This window comes from Crocuta crocuta, unplaced genomic scaffold, assembly GCF_008692635.1.
Source record: "Crocuta crocuta isolate KB4526 unplaced genomic scaffold, BGI_CrCroc_1.0 scaffold1, whole genome shotgun sequence".
In the NCBI taxonomy this organism is placed as follows: Eukaryota; Metazoa; Chordata; class Mammalia; order Carnivora; family Hyaenidae; genus Crocuta; species Crocuta crocuta.
Window position 1 is genome coordinate 3980163 of NW_027527930.1, and position 18823 is coordinate 3998985.

An 18823-nucleotide genomic window follows, 5' to 3' on the forward strand; every position below is an offset into this window, starting at 1 on the left:
ATAAAAAAAATTTTTTAAGATAAATTTACTCTTAGCCAAAAGGTTCTTAACTGGTTGATTTCAGATGTTTCCCTTTTGCTAATTTGGGTGAGGGTGTCAAGCTCCTAAAGCAGTGAGCTGCAGGCTTTTGCACCACAGGTTCCACTCAAGACTGATTACCCATCTAGCCCATCCCCCACCACCTCCCTCTGTCAACCCTGTTTGTTCTTTATCTTTAAGAGTCCTATGGTTTATTTTCTTCACTCTGTCCCCCACCCCTGTCCCTGTGAACCCCCTTTCTGTTCATCTGTTTTGTTTCTTAAATTCCACATGAGTGAAATCAGATGATATTTGTCTTTCTTAGGAATGACTGAATTCTACTCCTGAAACCAATATTATACTGCATGTTAACTAACTAGAATTTAAATAAAAATTCAAAAAGAAAATTTAAAAAAGACCAATTAAATCTGCATCTCTGGGAATTGCTGGCCTCTCATTTGGGTGAAGGTGAGTCTTTGGTGGTGGGAAGACCAGAGTCATAAAAACACAAGCTTCTAAGCCTTCTAGTTTATTTTTAGCTATTTGGAAATTGGGTAAACTGTCAAGTTGACTAAATTCGTGTGTCTTTCATGTTTATTGCTGTTGAATTAAATGCTATCATAGATATAATCCCTTTCCTATGTTATTAAATTAAAATCTCCATTAAAAGGAGCTTTATTTTTGAAGCATTTCCAGGAAAGGTAGTGACATACTAAGTCTCTGTAGACCAATTAAGGTGATGGTTTAAGAATCACCTGTGAAATGACTTAGGCATCTAGAAAAGCACTGGGGGTTAGTACTACAATTTGAAAGAGAGTGAGCCTGGTAAAGGACAATGCAAATAACAGAAGTTTTGTGTGATGGCTACACTTTTTGTGTCAATTTGGCTAGGCTACGGTGGCCATTTATTTAGTCAAATGTTAGTCTAGACGTTGCTGTAAAGGTCTTTTGCAGATGTGATTGATAATTACCACCAGCTGACATGAAGCGATTACTCTTGATGATACGCAAAGGCTTCATCCAATCAGTCAGAGGCCTTAAAGGGAAAAACTAAGCCTTTTCAGAACAGAAGTTTACCTCAAAGCGGCAGCACAGAAACCCTGGATGAGTTTGCAAACTCTTGGCCTGCCCTGTGGACTTCAGGCTCGCTGGCTCCATGACTGTGTAAGCCAATTCTGTAAAATCTCTCCATTTCTCTATCTCCTCTTATTTCTAGTTCCTTGGAGAGCCCTTATCGATATAGTGTGCAAGTGCCATTTTTCAAAACACAGAGTATTGTTTGTTTCTATCATGGTGAGTATCTGGTTTCTAGAAGGTGATAGGTAATGCATTAAAAATCAGGGTTATTTATATATAATAGACACACGTAAATTCAGTTATGGTTGACAGTAGGTGGAAATTCAAAAGCATGTCTTTATTGAGAAGCACTTAGGAAGTAAGTGCAAATTTTGGCAGTATCTTCTCAAAAGATCTCTGCTTCCCATAAAGTGGAACAAATACAGGCATAATTATGCATATAAAGTCTAAAATTAAAGCTCCTAGAGTGATGGTATATTTAGGTCAGATTCTTAATATAAAAAAATGATGAAAGGTGTTCAGAGTTTGCTGGAAAATATATCCTGGGTAGCCATGAAAACTACTTCAAGCCATCATGTAATACTTATTGAATCCTTAATGGCAAAAACACCCAGTGCTACTTGGTCAGGTATAAAAATGCTTGACCAAAATGGGCTTGTTTGTAGTGGTTAATGAACATTTATTAATGTAATTTCTCAAATAAGAACGGAGCAGAATTTTCCCAGATTAAATTTACAGAGAAATAATTCTGGGTGATATCCAAAGAAAAAGGCATCTGTGGTTAAATTTAGGGAATACTGAATTGTACATACTAAATTGTGACTCTTCAAGGGAGCTAAAGTATATTGTTTCCAGAGTTCATTTACTTAGGGAACATGTTCTTCAAGTATGCCCATTAATCTTACATGGCCTACTGGACTTGAAAATGAATGAAGTCTTTTCTTCTTTATTGTGGCCTTGGGCCATTCATTCGCCTTTTTGGAATTTCATTCTCTGCTTTTTATCAGTGATGTTTACATCTCAGAGTTGGTTTTGAAACTTCAGCAAGATACTTTCAGAAATGATAAAGAACTTTAAGAAATCTAAAATCCTGCCTAAATATGTAGCATATAGTTTGTTGCCTTCCCCCGGCCCCCCTCATGGTAACTAAAGAACTTCCCATTTGAAGTTAATTTCCCATTTGGGAATCTTTGTGGAAGGTAGGACTCCACCTTCTACTGATGCTGCAAAGGGACAGGCATTCTACTCTCCAGTTACTGTCAGCTAAAGTGTTGAGCATTTGACCTTGGCTTAGTTAATGAAGTTCTCCCTGCTGGGACTTAGAATCTTGAGGAGCGACCAGCGATGATTTTGGTTAATGTGACTCCAGTAACATTTGCTATAAAAAATCTACATCTCTACCACAGAACTCTACATCTACCATGAGGTAACTGTAAATTCCTTCAGGTAATTAATTGTAAATATAGAAGTTTTCCTTGGCTGTATTGGTTTCCGAGAGGTATTTATTCTAAAGGTATGATCTTTTTTCAAAACTAAATATGTTCGGTTAGAACACCTTCACTTTCCCTGAGCAAAGAAAACCCATAGAAATAATATCCTATACAGTGTACACATGGTAAATTGGATTAAGATGAAATCAGGTTTTTAGAATTTTGACCCAATAAATTGTCCTGAGGAGTCATCCTTAAAAAAAAAAAGAACTTTTCAGGCTGCAGAGATTTTCTTTTAGTAAGATAGAGGTTAGTTACTTAATGCCATACAACCTGCATCTGGGAGAAAGAAGGTTTTCTAAAGAAGGTGGTGGTGGTGGTTCTTAAGGAAGTGAGTTATCCCAGGCTATTTATGATAGAAGTCTGGTTAACTTTTCCTTAATGGTACCTATTAAGCCTCAGGAGCAATCGAGGAATGGAGCTTAGTGTACTGGGAATTGAAAGTAGATACTTAATGTTGTGCATCTTCTAGAAACAGCAGAGAAAAAAAGCAGGTGCTTATGAGGTTGGGCTGCCTATCTCAGCAACTCTGTGAAAATCACAGGGACAGCACTGAAGATCAACATTGTGACATTATCCTTGGTGACTTTTATAATCTGCAATATATTTATTTTTATAGCAAATTATCATACTTCTCATTGTATAAAGATATTGTAGTGAATAAAAAGCAGGAAGTATTCACTGGTCTCCCCAGGAGTTCTGGTTTTGCTTAGGTTAGGCCATCACATGTTGTTCCCAGGGTGGTTCCAGCATGAGATCTACGAGAACAATGAAAATAAATGTTAGACAAACAGCTAATGGGCAACGATCATAATACTGCTTAGCAGATGTTTATAAGGTCGGGTTATTTTTATGTTTAAAGAGGAAACTGTCTAGCATGACCCATATATATATATATACTGTGACCCACCGATGGGTCCGGAATAAAACTGCAAGGAATTCCCAAAACCTGTACATAAGGCCATCACTGTTGCTATGCCAAGATACATCATAGCTCTTCTTTTTTGAACTAATGATGTGTGTAAGTTTATGCTCTGGGAATGTCCCCTGCCATAACAAAAAAAACATGGCAACCATGAGGCTTCCTAGTCATGGGATTGAGATGATAGTTTATTTTAGTAAAACACTTAGTGTAAATTCTCATCCAATCCCCTTCTGCTTCGTTAATGAGTCAAATGTGTCTCCATTTTGATTTTTGCCCCAACACACTACAGCAGAGTTANCAGTATAACAGTGTAAATTCTCATCCAATCCCCTTCTACGTCGTAATGAGTCAAATGTGTCTCCATTTTGATTTTTGCCCCAACACACTACAGCAGAGTTACACCTTGTTGTATTTGCTTAGTGCAAGAAATTCCACCTTCCATTGTCCTGTATGTGGCTCTTTCTTTGAGGGTGAGACAGACACCTGTGCTTTCCTCACTTGTTTCTTTCAAAGTGTAAGCACCTGGCTATGCTGCGTCATTAGATTTCTCTCATGGTATAAGCACCTGGCTGAGTGTGATTCTGGTAGTGATTTCTATTCAGCTTGAATCTGCAATGTTGACCAAATCCTTTATCTGTTGGCAGCTCTGGGAACACTATTTCCAAAGCTGAAGGAAAAAGAGAACTACTTCTATGGGATTTATTGGGAGACCATAATTCCCTCTCTAGGGAGGCCTACAAATGTGGCCACAATCCATCAATTCGGGGGCTTGAAGAACGAAAGTGATCAAGGGGATCACTGTCAAGATGACTGCTCAGGTTTATAATGATTTATTTAAGAATGAAATAACCTCACACTGTTGGCTGGAAGACCTGAATCATAGGTGTACTTGGGGATGAGAACACCTTGAGACCAGGGCTTCTGCTTCCACAAGACAAATCTGATGAGATGTAGGCTTTCACCAAGAAGACCTGCGGCGCTAGCCCGACTTGGTTTAACAGTTCTAGGAACTGCTTCATACTAGACAATATGTGTCACTTCTGTCATTGGAGACCTGATGTGTTCTAGTAAGAGAAAAATCAAAAGAAGATGGATTGATTCTAGAGGAATTTAAAATCTGAAAAGACTGATCTATGTGGGGGGGGAACTTGTTCTAGTTTAGAGTCACAGCATCTGTAATTGAAGCTGCTATAGCAACTTTGCCAATAGAACGGCTCTTTTCTAGGCATTTTAGATCGACCACCTCACCTTCATCATTACAACAATGCTGAGAGGAACAATAATAATTTTTTTTTCTTTTTTACAAAGAAGGTAACCGAGCTTTAAGGGGTATAAATAACTTGCTCACAGAGCTGGAGAGCTGGAGTTGGGATTCTAATGTAGATTAAGTAATTCCCAAAATTTCTGTGACCACCCCCCCCATTGTACTGCCTCTCAGAGTGTTAATTTTCTTTTTTACTGTTTCAGATGCAAATTGTTTATATTGAAAGCCTGAATGTGGTAGAAGGATTTAATTTCTTTAGTCAATGGTTTTGCTTCCACATTCTTCTGAGGAGTGTTGTCAGTAAATCAGCAAAATAAAAATCTTAAGATGGCGAAAAGCCTCAGTCCAAGTAAGGTCTGAGGCAAACCAAAATGATTGTTTTCATCATTTTAAATCTCAGAAGTAATCTCTTTTAAAGTGAATACAATTAAATCTGGAGAGAATAATTTTGTTAATTTGCAGAGTTGAGGTCACCTTCATTTTAAGATAGGGGTTTCTATCTTCTGCTCTTAGCCTCTTCATCATGTATTTTTTAATGGGTAAAAATGTAATATTTAAAATAAGTGAGTGATCGTATTTCAAACACTTAATTTGAAAAATGCCTTTTTCCTCCTAAGAACCGAGTGTTCTTAAAGACTTGATGGACTCCGTCTTTAAACTAAGTCTTTAAAATTTTAATTCATCAAAATCCCCGAAATGATCTCTATGCTGTCATTACCTAAGATATGAGGTTGTAATGGATACTTATCAAGCTGGAGACCTGAATTCTAGTCCTAAATAGGTCAGAAGTTGGTTATGTATACTTGTATAAGCTCTTTAACTTTTTCCTATGTTTAATATTTTCCTCTGTAAAATGAGTTTGAATAGCTAATATAAAGACTATTCAAATTCTGGTTTTTAAAATCCATCCTACAAATCTACCTTCTTTGCTGCCTTCAAAAACTATACTTACCTAAGACAACACACATGTATCAGGACTATAGGGTGTCTTTCATTTCAACATCAATCTGAAATGGAAAAAAATAGTTTTCTAAGTCAAAGTATTTTGTAGACTATTGCAGAGGTATACAAAAATGTGAAACTTGGCTTGGGGAAAAGATTCTTGTGAAAATGTAGTTTTATATTATTTATTGGCCATTATTCAAGTTTGATTTTATACTGTCTCTGCTTTTAAAATTTACAGTGTCCCAGGAAAAATAGACAAGGAAAAAATGACCATAGTTAAGAAGTGCTAATTCTTGGGTGTGCACAGAACACAAAGGGAAAACAGAAGAGCTTGAGTGTCCGGGAAGGATTCCCAGAGGAGGTGAGGTCTAAACTGAATCCTGAGACTTGATGAAAGATTTAGCCAGGTTGGAGTAGAAGGATTAGGCAATCGGGGATAAGTCATTATGTGCAAAATCCTTGAGGTGAGCAAGCTTAAGGTACTTGAAAAATTGCAAGTAGTGCAGGAGAATCAAAGCAGGAAGAACAAGAAGTAATGGTAGATCTGACTGGAGGGGAAGTCAAGGATCCAAACTCTATTTAAAAACAAAACAAAACCTTAGATGCAAGAGAGCGCAATTAGAGGAATGAATTAACTATTTGGTATCTTACAAAGATTACTTTGATCTCTATAGAGATGAGGTTGGGTGTAAGAAAAGAAAGGTAGGGGGAGGGATTAGAGATGGGAGACAAATTGGGAGGTTGTAATCCAGGCAAAGGATTGCTTCAATTTTAGTACCAGTAAGGTAGGTATGGAGAAGTAGGAAGGGAGACGGAGATACTGAGGTGTTAGAATCAGAATCAGTAGGATTTGGGATTTGGACAAATATGGGGAAAAGGTGAAATACAGGAATACTTGTTATCTTAGACAGTGGGTGAGTTGTGCTGATATTCATAAATTTTAGAAATAGAGGAGATTTTAAGGGGAAGATTTGAGGTATGTTGAATCTAAATTTCTTCTGCAACATGGTAGGCCCATAAAGGGTTGGATAAAATGTTCAGTGCTGATGGAAGAGATCTTGGCTGAAGGTAGGGATTTGGAGATTAAAGGCATGTCCTTGGATGAGAATGCTTAAGGAAAATGTACTATAAAAAAGCAAGGAAGAAAACCCTAAAGGAGTCCAAAGATGGCTAGAAGAGAATAGTATAAAACAACACGAGAAGGCAAGACTCCTAAAGGACCAAAGGTAGAAAATGATAATACAGATGCTGAAGAAATTGTTTCAGGAAGGAAGGAATAGTTGTGGGTGTGAAGTGTTTTTGCAGAGAAAGCTGGTAAGAAAATGACTGGAAAATGTTGGTTAGATTTAGCAAGAAGAAGCTGGTCAGCGCAATGTTGTTAGTGGTACGGTACCATCAGAAGCCCTACTGTGAAGGGTTGAAGAATTAACAGGTTTGAGGAATGAGAATGTATACTGTTCTTTCAAAAATCTTGTCTGTAAGTGGAGGAAAAAAGAAATTACAAGGGAGTAGTGTCTAAAATGTCTTCTTTAGGGTCAGGAGAGGAGTCACTTTAGAGGGAGCCAGTAAAAAGGAATTGTTGAGGGGCGCCTGGGTGGCTTGGTCGGTTAAGCGTCCGACTTTCCCTTAGGTCATGATCTCGCGGTTCGTGGGTTCGAGCCCCGCGTCGGGCTCTGTGCTGACTGCCAGCTCAGAGCCTGGAGCCTGTTTCAGTCTGTGACTCCCTCTCTCTCTGACCCTCCCCTGCTCACGCTGTCTCTCTCTTTCTCTCCTAGAAATAAATAAAACATTTAAAAAAATTTAAAAAAAAAAAAAAAGAATTGTTGAAGCAAAATAAGTGTAACTAATGGAAGAAAAGCCCAAGATAGTGGGATGGATGGAATTCAGATGGACAAAGTTGACCTGGCACAATTATTTTTCTACTTTAGCAATGATTTTGGATTTCAGTCAATAATTAAATCTTTTGGTATATACTTTGACTTCATCCTTATTAGCTCAATTGGGGCTGAAGTCTATGACCATGACCTGAAGTCAGAGTAATAGACTGTAAAGGAATAAACATGATTTTCCTAACATTGGGTAACCTTTGCATATTTCTTTAGACCCATCTGTAAAAGGGGAATTAAAAATAGTACCTTACACTTAGAATTGTTTTTAGATCATTTTAGAAATACACGCATGTAAGACTCCTATGGTTCACATTTAGTAATGCCTTACTAAATGCTAGCTATGATGTTGAGGATCATAAAATCTACTTCTAAAGCTAGGACAAGCTATAATGGATATGCCAGTCCTCCCGGAAGTACAGGAGGAAGAAAAGGGCGTAGAGTGTTGGTCTCTTCCTTGTCTCGCTCCCACTTGGCCACTTGCAGTTGTATTTGTTAAGATTGTAATGACCAACTCCAGCACGTAACAGAGGCTTTCTGAAAATTTTCTGAAACTAAATGCCCATCTTCGAGAAGCACAGTAATGAGTTCTCAGAAGAATGCATACTACTGCCCTGACTAAATGATCAGTGGAGAGGAAAAAAATTAATTCAAGTCTAATTTTACAACTGTTTCTGCAGCTAATGGGCTCCTACAAAATAAAGTGAACTAGTTCTGAGAGTACCATGGTGAAGCTAATAGACAATGACACTGGTGGCTCTATTTGCTGGTCATTTCAAGATCAGGATGAGAGGTAGGGATAGGTTACCACCTATGAAATGTTAATTTGGTCTGGTTCAGAAGCCGCTTTGCCATTCTTCTAGTGGCTGTGACAGAGGACATTAGAATGTCAGATAGAGATGGATCCCTGGATAGAAATGACTTTGGAGTCAATGTAGTAGATAGGCATTCATTTTAATGGAAAAAAATGTCCAACAAATATAGGACAAGGGAATTTAATAAGTTATACCCCAAATATTATAGAGCACCAAACATTGAGAATCAGAGAAATGCTGTTCTAACATGAAGTCGGGAAGCAGAGGCAGCTTGATGACCTGGAGGTGAGATGAGTGTAGAAAGACCATCTAAAAGGCTCCTACAAACAGCAAAGGTCTAATCTGAGTGCTTCAGACAATCAAATGTGCACAAGTGCCTCAACACCATTTATCTACCTCTTCTGTAGCAATTACTGAAAGAGTGGTTGCCCAGCAGCAGCACTGCTCTGTATTTACTCGTTATAAAGCAAGAAAATAGTTACAAACCTGCCTTTTCATCATCGTAACTGAAAATACAAAGTTTTTAAATGGCAATATGTTATGGAAAATAACTGAAAAGCAAGTCAAATGAAAAGCAAGAGACTTGAAGGAAGCCTATGTTGTGTACAATTGTTCAGTTTGTCTTTGATGTCAAAAAGGAAAGTGTATAAATGGATAAACCAATAACAGGGACTAGGAAAGGGTTATAGAACTGATATTTTTTGACAGAGTGTAAAAAAAAAAAAAAAAACCTAATAATTGAATGAGAGTCTGAGCAAAATCTGCTGATAACCACTTCTAGGTAAAGTAACTTTATTTTGTGGGATAAGGCAACCTAATGCAGCTGTTTTTCTCTCAAAAATAAACATTAAAAAGCTGTTAATGTTACAACCTACAGTTTGAAAAACACTGTACTAATACTTTGTTCCTCATATTCACAAACGTTTTGTTAACACAAAGTTTAACTGCCTCACTTTGCTTTTACATTAGCATAACCAGGAAACTTCTTTTTTTTTTTTTTGTCTTTACAATGAAAGTATCAGGAAAAGTCTGCCACATAAGGGCATTTCCGTAACAAAGGAATGAGTAAATCTGAGTACACAAGTTCTTAAAATACTCTTTGGTAAGGAAGGGGTTAAGTTTTCTTACCTCTAAATCACAGTAGAGAGGAGGTGAGTTTATGGAACAGCACTTGGAGGCAAAGTCTGAGCGCTTGTCAATCAGCCCTTGGAGTTCCAGGTCACTGGCTTCAGGCAATTTTGCTCTTAATCGTTCTGCTAGTCTGAAAAACCATATTTATGTAAGGCTTCACTGTTGTATTTTATAAACATTTCTAATACACGACGATAACCCATTTCTGGTCTTTTACAGTAAAAAGATGGAAATAGTTGCTCTTAAATTTCAGATCTGTGGAGTGATTTTTACAGACTCAATTTGAGGTCAGAAAGTGAAATCTCCATCTAAGTTCCTAAAAGTAAACTTAGAAAGTGCTGCTAGATTTGAACTCCAGCCTTTCATTTGCTCCATTATATCAACATAGATGACTTCCTTTCCTATTCTTCCTGACTTTCTATCTTTTCTCCTGTACTAGATTTCAACCTCCTTAAAGAGCATTTCCCTGTCAGGACTTTATGCCACCTTAATACTTTTTCTCTTCTCTCATTTAAACAGTTTCCCTCTCAGTGTGCCTATTTTTCACCTGGTGATGTTGGAAAGCACAAAGATCAGGAACTGGCTCTTGTTTTTAGCTCTAGTATCCATTACATCTCCACCTCACTTTAAAGATGGTGCTAGGACTTTAGTTCTCTAGATTCTCTCCCAATTTGAATGCTCTATAATCTTGGTATGTCTCTACTCTTTTATAATGGGAAATTCAGCCTGGTTTTCTGACACTCTCCAGGAACTGCTTGCCAGTCCAGTTGTGGGCAATGGAAGGTAGTAGAAACCCAAATTTATCTAGTTGGGGTAAGGTAGATCCTGGGAAAGGACAAGAAGGTGAGGGGGACTAGTTTGCTCATGAAAGCATTACTGAAATGAGTTGGTCCCATCTGGAAGGGGAGGCAAGTCAGACCAGGAAGAACTCAGAGAATGGAGAAAGTGTGTGTGTGTGTGTGTGTGTGCGCGCGCGTGCGCGCACACACACCCTAGTGCATTGTTTCAAATACCTAGACTCCATAGTCTCCGTCTTTGTTTTGTATAATCCTACATGTCAATTCTACTACATTGATAATTTCTATAATCTCAGTACATTAAAAATATCAGTCAATTGCCCCATGCAACCCTGGAGTACAAAACTTGGATTATCTGTTGAATGTTATCCTATACTATTTTTTGACAATTGGGAAATATTTTGAACTTAACGCTTTCACAGTTTTTCATTTTAGATCTTTGCTAAAGTAGATTTCATTGGGGTTTTACTTTTGGGGATTCTTTGGTCTTTTTGTGGAGTTCTATTTGTCCTTGCTTCAGGCCTATGTTGATCAAGATGATTTGAAGTGGATGGAAGAAATCTTCATGAAATTGGGAATGCCATGGGTCTTTAGGAACCCAGTAAAATTTTTCACTATTACAGCCTTTCTTACTTGAGAAACCAGACTCTTGAGTACTGTACAACATTACTGATGATTGAGTAACATTTGTATTTTCATTTTATAGAGAATACATGCTGGTCATGGGTGGCACTATGATTGAAAGCTTGGGTTGCCTTGTCAGACCATCTGCCATGAAGTTAGGTAACTTTTTTGAGTAGTTTTACGGTTCTTCAATTATTGGTAGCTATATTTACGTATAGCTTTCGGGAAAAAATGTTGATGGACTGTGAGCTAATTTGGTGTTTTTTGAATAAAGTTCCTATAGGTCTTATAAATAAACTTTCATGGCTGTGTTCTAATTGATCTCTAACCTGATGCACAGGACTATTCTTCCCCCTGTAGAAAGAACCCCATTTCTCCCTAGATAGATATCAGATTCTACTGTTTAAAGTCTTAAGTCTTCAACTATACTTTCAAAATCACTATACCATGCTAATATTTTTAATAAGTGTGGAGGAAAGAGCCAGGAAAGTTTCTTACTTTTTCTTATACTCAGTAAAAGTGTTTTCTGAATAATCTGCACATAGTTTTTGTCCCTTGTCAATGAAAGAAGATAATTCCTTCTTCAGTTGAGGACCCTGTAAGAACACAATTACATAACAAAATCATTTGTCTTGAAGCACTGGTTTAGTGAGACATTAATCAGAATTCAGTGTCATGTGTTAGTATGTGCATTTATTATCTACAGTAGATATTGGCAAACATTATCTACATAATGCCAGGTAGTAGATATTTTAGGTATTGTAAACCATATATAGTCTTGTTTTAATTATTTAACTCTGCCAATAGGGTATAAAAGCAGCTATAAATAATATGTAAACAAGGAGTAAGTCTGTGTTCTAGTAAAACTTTATGAATCCTGAATTTTTGAGTTTCGTATTTTCATGTGTCATAAAATTTTTTTTTAATGTTTTCTTCGAGAGTGAGCACGTGAGCAGGGAGGGTTAGAGAGAGAGGAGACACAGAATACGAAACAGGCTCCAGGCTCTGAGCTAGCTTTCAGCACAGAGCCCAATGTGGGGCTCAAACCCATAAACCATGAGATCATGACCTGAGCCGAAGTCAGATGCTTAACTGACTGAGCCACCCAGGCGCCCCTCATGTGTCATAAAATTAAAAAAATAAAATAAAAATAGGAGCCCATTCTTGACTCCTGGGCCATGCAAACACAGATACTGGGTCAGATTTGGCCCATGAGCTACAGTTTTCCAACTCTTGACCTAAACCAAGGTTGGCGAAGAAAGTTGAGCATATAGTACCTGTGTATTAAGGCAGGCAGTAGTGTCCTCAGAGTCACAGCATTCAGCAAGGCTTTTCAGGGTTGGCTCCAGGATTTTACTGAGGAATACTTCTGGAAGATGAGTTCTCCTACTTAGTTCAAATGTATATCTGGCATGAGAGAGAAAGGAGAGAATACTCTTTAACATGTGTAGATTTGTGTAAATGTCATGTTTGAAATTTGATCTGTATTATAAAGGCAGATCACCTGGATTCTGCATTTTAACTAAAAATAAAAGATTTAAGTAGAACAGACTCCAAATCAACAGCTTTTGGATTAATCTTCTCATTGAAATGCAAATTATTAGCAGTTGCTTTGAAACTATTGTGACTAGTTCATAATGAATTAAAGCTCTGTAGTCTATATGCATATGAATATGTTCTATATAAATATATCTCAAAATAATATGGAACTAGCTTTTGTGCAACTATAACACCGTGTACCATGTATCTTACATAAAGCATGAAGAAAAAGCCTTAATTGGCTTTTTTATGAAAACCTATTTCTATAAAATCTTCTGTTGTCCTATTCCATTGTTATCTGCATTTATAAAAATAGTACTTAGACAAATACAGAGTTTCAGTCTAAAGTTAATCTCCATTCTGCTTTCTAATAATTTTTTGACCTGTTGATTCAACGTATTTGTGAAATATTTCTCTGATGAATATCCATATACTCCTAGCTTATGCAACTTAGGGTATATGCAATAGTATATTTTTAGTTCTTCATTGGATCAAACCATTTCTTCCATTTAATTTGTCATTTAATGCTAGTGAATATCCATACTGTCAAGATAAAAAGCTACTCCAGTTTACTTACTGATCTATGGCTTGAGTGTTTCCTTTATCACATACGTCTTGACTTGTGGGTAGCTCGACAGCCGGCAGCTCTGGTGTTGGGGCAGCAGGCATGAAGTACGTGCACATGAAAAGGTCCATGGGTGTTTTTTCTTGACAACAGTCCTTAAACTTAGAATTCTTCGTGGCTAAGTTGTCACAGATCTTTACTGTGTATTCAGGCAACTACAAAAGCAATTGTGAGTTTGTGCATTGTTAGATTCCCGGTTGGCTTAATTAAAAATCAGGAAGGCTTGGGCGCCTGGGTGGCTCAGTCCGAATATGGTTCAGGTTATGATCTCACAGTTCACAAGTTTGAGCCCATGTCAGCTCTATACTGACAGCTCAGAGCCTGGAGCCTGCTTAAGATTCTAGGTCTCCCTCTTTCTCTGCCCCTCCCCTGCTCATGCTCACTCGCGCTTGCTCTTGCTATCTCTTTCAAAAACAAATACTAAGCCTTCCTATTTCTTATGTAGGCTTAAAAAACCCTGGCATGATATAGATGAAAAGTAATAAGTCAGATTATAGAAAAGCACCTATTAACAGAGACCGGTTTTCTTAGGTTGTATCACCTGGTTTTTTTCCACTATCATTTCTAAAGCAGTCCACAGACTTGGAGTAACCTTTATCTAAAGCCCCAGTTCAAATTCTTATCTACTTGAAAGGATTATGTAAATGAGAAATGGCAGGGGGAAAAAAATTGACCAGGTTATAACAGGTATAAACATGACTAGCTTTGATTAGTATAATGGTTGCAGTATAGTTCAGTGGAACTTTGTGATGAAATGATCTGTATCTATCCTGTCTGATGCTATTGTACATTTAAAATGTGGCTAGTGGGGTGCCTGGCTGGCTCAGGCAGTAGAGCATGTGGCTCTTGACCTCAGGGTCATGAGTTGGAGCTCCATGTTGGGTGCAGAGATTACCTAAATAAAAATATTTTTTTTAATGTGGCTAGTGTTACCAAGGAACTCAAGTCTAAATATTATTTAAGAAATTATAATTAAGTGTAATGATAATTAAACTGCATTGGGTTGTACAGGAAAAGTAAGGAATTCTCAGGAATTAGATAATCCTTGCCCTTGTGTGTGGACTTTGCCATTTACTATTTGCGAGACTTCAAGTTCTTCATCCTTGTTCATCATCTATAAAATGGAGTCAAGAACACACTTAAATTTCATGAGGATTCACGGAGATGATGTATGTAACCAGCAACTTAGAGTGCCTGCCACTCCGTACATGATGATGATTCTCCTACCTCCTTGGCCATACAGTCCTCAGAGGTGGACTCGCAGCACTTGGAGAGGATTGTGGTGATCTCTTCAGCTAATGGCAAAACATCCTCCAGGTCAGCAGTAGGCACCTTCTGGGCTAACTTTATGAGATGGCTAAACAGTTAAAAATGAGTTGTTAGTTTACCTGTATTCAGTTTATTGGTTTCCCTATGAACATATGGTCTGGAGGAAAATTACCATAGTTTCAGCTCTTTGTCCTTGGTAGCTGCATGGAACACCTCTGCTTCCTATGTGCTAGAGCCACTACTCAAAATTCAGTCATCTTAAATAAATCATTTTATATTTTTAGTACTGATCTGCAGCTTTTCTTTTTGTCCAATCCACCTACTCAAAGCTTGCCTTTAAAATGTTAGCTCCCCAACAGCAGGAAAGCAGTAACGTCCCTATTCATAAAGCCGATGGCCTGTTTTTGCAGCCCCTCACTGTACTTCTAAAAAGGGTTTATAAATTCACTTAGAAACTACAGATAAAAGAAATAGGAAAAACTATACTCCTAGATCACAGAATTAACAAAAGCTGATATTTTCATATAGAACCCTGAAGCATTTTCTAAGGCTTACCAAGTACTAAGTATTTCATAAAGGATTATGCTCCTCTACACTATTTATATATTTGCCCTTTTCTGTTAATGATCCAGAAAACGTTCCTGATCTGCTAAGTATTCCTTTGAAATTGTGGCAAAAACACATAACCTTGTTTTCCATCTTAGCTATTTGAGTATATAATTCAGGAATGTTAAGTATATTTACTGTATGTAAAGATCTGTATATACAGCACACATCTAGCATCTTTTCACCTTGCTAAACTGCAGCTCTGTTTAGCATCGAACACTGACTGCCTCCACTCCAATCTTTTGGCAACCACCTTTTCCCTTTGCTTCTGTGATTTTTCACTGCTTTAGATACTACATGAGTGGAATCGCACGGTATTTGTCCTCTTGTGACTGCTTATTTTGCTTAACCTAAGACATTTGGTTTCTTCTACCTCTTGCCTATTATGAATCCTGCAGTGAACATGAGTGTGCAAATATCTCCTTGACATTCTACTTTGAATGCAAAAGCGGGATTGTTGGATCATAGGATTCTACTTTAAACTTTTTGAGAACTCCATATTGTGTTTCATATTGGCTACACCATTTTGCATTCCCATTAATAGTGCACAAAGATTTCAATTTCTTCACATTCTTGCCAACACTCCTTTTTCTGTTTTCCAAGTGGCCATCCTAATGGGTATGAGATCACCTCTTACTGTGGTTTTGGTTTGCATTTCTCTTATGATTAGTGATAGTGAAAATCTTTTCATATGCTTGTTGGCTATTTCTATATCTATTTCTATTTCATATGTTTAAATAACTTGATTAAACAGAATTGAATACTTTGTTATTTTTATGGAAGTTCCTTAAATAGAAACTTAAGTTTCATGTAGTCCCATTTGTCTATTTTTGCTTTTGTCTATTCTTGGTCATTTCCAAAAAAATCCTTGTCAAATTTAGTGGTCTGAAGCTTTTCCTTTGTCTTTTCTAGGAGTTTTATAGTCTTAGGCCTTATGTTCTATCTATCTTGAATATTTAAATATGGTGTAAGGTAAGAGTTCAATTTAGTTCTTTAGCATGTGGATATCCAATTTTTCCAGCACCATTTGAGAATGTCCTTTCCCCACTGAGTAGTTCCAGCATCCTTGTTGAAAACCTTTTGCCCAAACACATGAGCATGTATTTCTGAGATCTCTGTTCCATTGATCTACCGATCTATCTATCTATAAATTTTATCCCAGTACCATAGCATCCTGATTATTGCTATTATGTTTTGAAATTATAAAGTGTGAGGCCTCCAACTTTGTTTTTCTTTTCTAAGATTGTTAGACCTGGATAGAGCCCTTTGACATTCTATATGAATTTTAGGATTCATTGTTTTTTTTAATTGCTTGTTTTTTTAATTGCTGCCAAAAATTCCACTGGGATATTAATAGGAATTGCATTACACATGTAGATTGATTTGAATAGTATGGGCATTTTAACCATATTCTTCCATTAATGAGCATGGAATGTATTTCTACTTATTTGTATCTTCAATATCTTTTGCCAATATTCTGTGGTTGGCATTAAATATCTTACTACAATATAATTATAATAAACTATGGCATTCTCCTATGGATATATCACAGTTTATGCAAGTATTCTCTGTTTTAGGGAAATTTAAGAAGTGTCTAATTTTTTCTTTAAAAAATGTTGCAGCAATAGATCTATTATATCTTTTTTTTCCACATTCAATGCTATTAAATCTTTTTTTTCACATTCAGTGCTATTTCTGTGGGATAAATTTCCTAGACACAAATGCAGTTATAAACTAATGATTAAGATCTATATTTTATATGTGATTTTATACTGTAAATTCTTCTGTTCTACTTGCCAAGTATATCATCTTAATGCAAAAGGAAAACTAAAGGGAAGGTCTAGAGAAAGTGCCATTTAGTATTTGAGTATTTCTATTGGAAGATTCTTCTTAAAGGGTTCATGAAAGTAGTTTCTAGTACCATTAGAGAACCTTAGGATCTGATGACAGCATAAAAAATTTTTTTTCATTACCATTAGAAAAGAAAGGCTTATGGGTCAGAGTAAAAAGAATGAGAGACTGTAAATACTGAAAAGATAAATCTGCAGTCTAGAAGTCTGAGGAGACCAGAAAAGTGTCAACCTAGAAATTGTCAGAATTAAAATACAGTGTTAACGGTAGCCACACAAAAAATTGAAGTGTAGGTTACAAATAAAGTAGCTAAGTAATTAGAATATATTCAATGAACTTTAGAGATATGCATTATATATAGCACAAAGCCATATAGTAAGAATTCAGGAAGTCTCATCCCAAGAAAAAAATGGGCCAAGAAAACAACAGGTGATGAGTAAAATGTTGTATTGTTTGTAATATATGCTATATGAATACTGAAGAAACCATTTCTAGTGGTCTACCAATTTTCCCATAAGTATATGGAAAAGGTTGATTAAAAGCAACTGTCATATTTGACCATGTAGATTTGTTCTTAATTCATATTTTATGTAGAGAAAAAGAACTGGGCTATATTTTTGAGAATTACAGGAACATAAGACTATAGTCCATATATTCTATCAGAAATATTTTTTTTTTTTACAAATAGTTTATTGTCAAATTAGTTTCCACATAACACTCAGTGCTCATCCCCACAAGTGCCCTCCTCCATGCCCATCCCCCCTCCCGCCCACATCCATCAGTCCTCAGTTTTTGTCAGCATTCAAGAGTCTCTCATGGTTTGCCTCTCTCCCTTTCCCCCACCATTTCCGCCCTTCTTCTCCCCCTTGTTCCTCCGTCAAGTTCCTCCTAATCCTCCTATACGTGCAAACATATGATATTTGTCCTTCTCTGCCTGACTTATTTCGCTCAGCATAACACCCTCAAGGTCCATCCATGTTGCTACACATGGCCAGATTTCATTGTTTCTCATTGCCATGTAGTATTCCATGGTATAGATAAACCACATCTTCTTGATCCATTCATCTGTTGATGGACACTTAGGCTCTTTCCATGTTTTAGCTATTGTGGAGAGTGCTGCTATGAACATTGGGGTACATGTGCTCCTATGCATCAGCATCTATCAGAAATATTTTCTTAGAGAATCCTAATATCATAGATAATGTAGACACAAGCAAGATAAACATACTGATAGTGCTTAATCTTTACCTGAGCCTTGATTTCTCCTTCCCATAAGCAGCATATTGTGAACAGACTCTGTTTGACATAGTGGTGAGAAGTGATGAATGTTTCATCTGGAGTCTCTAGGAAGTAAGTGAGAGAATGCTATTAGATGGTCAAGATCCACTGAAAGCAGTGTGCAGAAATGGCAAAAAGAAGCTATTATCTTTTATCACTATAAAACTGAACTCTGACCAAAGGAACTTACTGATGCTTATTTCCTAGATGGGTTATATTTTTTCCAATGAATGAAATGTAAAGGAAGCATTTTAGAAAGTTTCTCATTCCAGAATGTGAAATACCATTAACTGAATGGCATTAATACAGGAAAAAAATAGAACATTACTAAATAATAAAAGTGATACCTACCTCTTTCAAAAAGCATACTGTTGGGCTTGGTGAGGTACAGCAGGACCCCACCATAGAGAGATAACTCTTAGTATAACTGACTAAGAGTGGTAGAGGAGCTTGTCCATAATTAATGGAATATTCATACAGAAATCTGTGGGAGGGAAAAGAGTATTGGTCAAAACATTTGTGGGAAGCAGAATCTACTTTTTCATAAGCTGTTTGATGGGAAAATGTGTTATATTAGTTCAGTTTTAATATCTAAGACTCACTAAAGATTTAGAGAAAGGATACTAGTCCATTTTGTTTGGTATTTTTATTTAAGTAGTTTCTTAAATTTACAAGTGGATTGA

At 36.8% G+C, this 18823-nt stretch overlaps 1 protein-coding gene across 1 annotated transcript in view; it reads right to left on the reverse strand.

Moving 5' to 3' along the window:
* Positions 1-3168: 3168 nt before the first annotated feature.
* GC (GC vitamin D binding protein) overlaps positions 3169-18823 on the reverse strand; it is a 30225-nt gene continuing 14570 nt past the window's right edge. The window contains exons 5-13 of the mRNA XM_077751153.1: positions 18492-18624; positions 18111-18205; positions 14364-14493; positions 13089-13291; positions 12250-12379; positions 11471-11568; positions 9549-9681; positions 5727-5781; positions 3169-3343 (exon numbers count right to left, since the gene is read on the reverse strand). Of these exons, the coding sequence (XP_077607279.1) occupies positions 5752-5781; positions 9549-9681; positions 11471-11568; positions 12250-12379; positions 13089-13291; positions 14364-14493; positions 18111-18205; positions 18492-18624 (952 nt within the window). The 3' untranslated portion in view covers positions 3169-3343; positions 5727-5751. The remainder of the gene's footprint in view (positions 3344-5726; positions 5782-9548; positions 9682-11470; positions 11569-12249; positions 12380-13088; positions 13292-14363; positions 14494-18110; positions 18206-18491; positions 18625-18823) is intronic.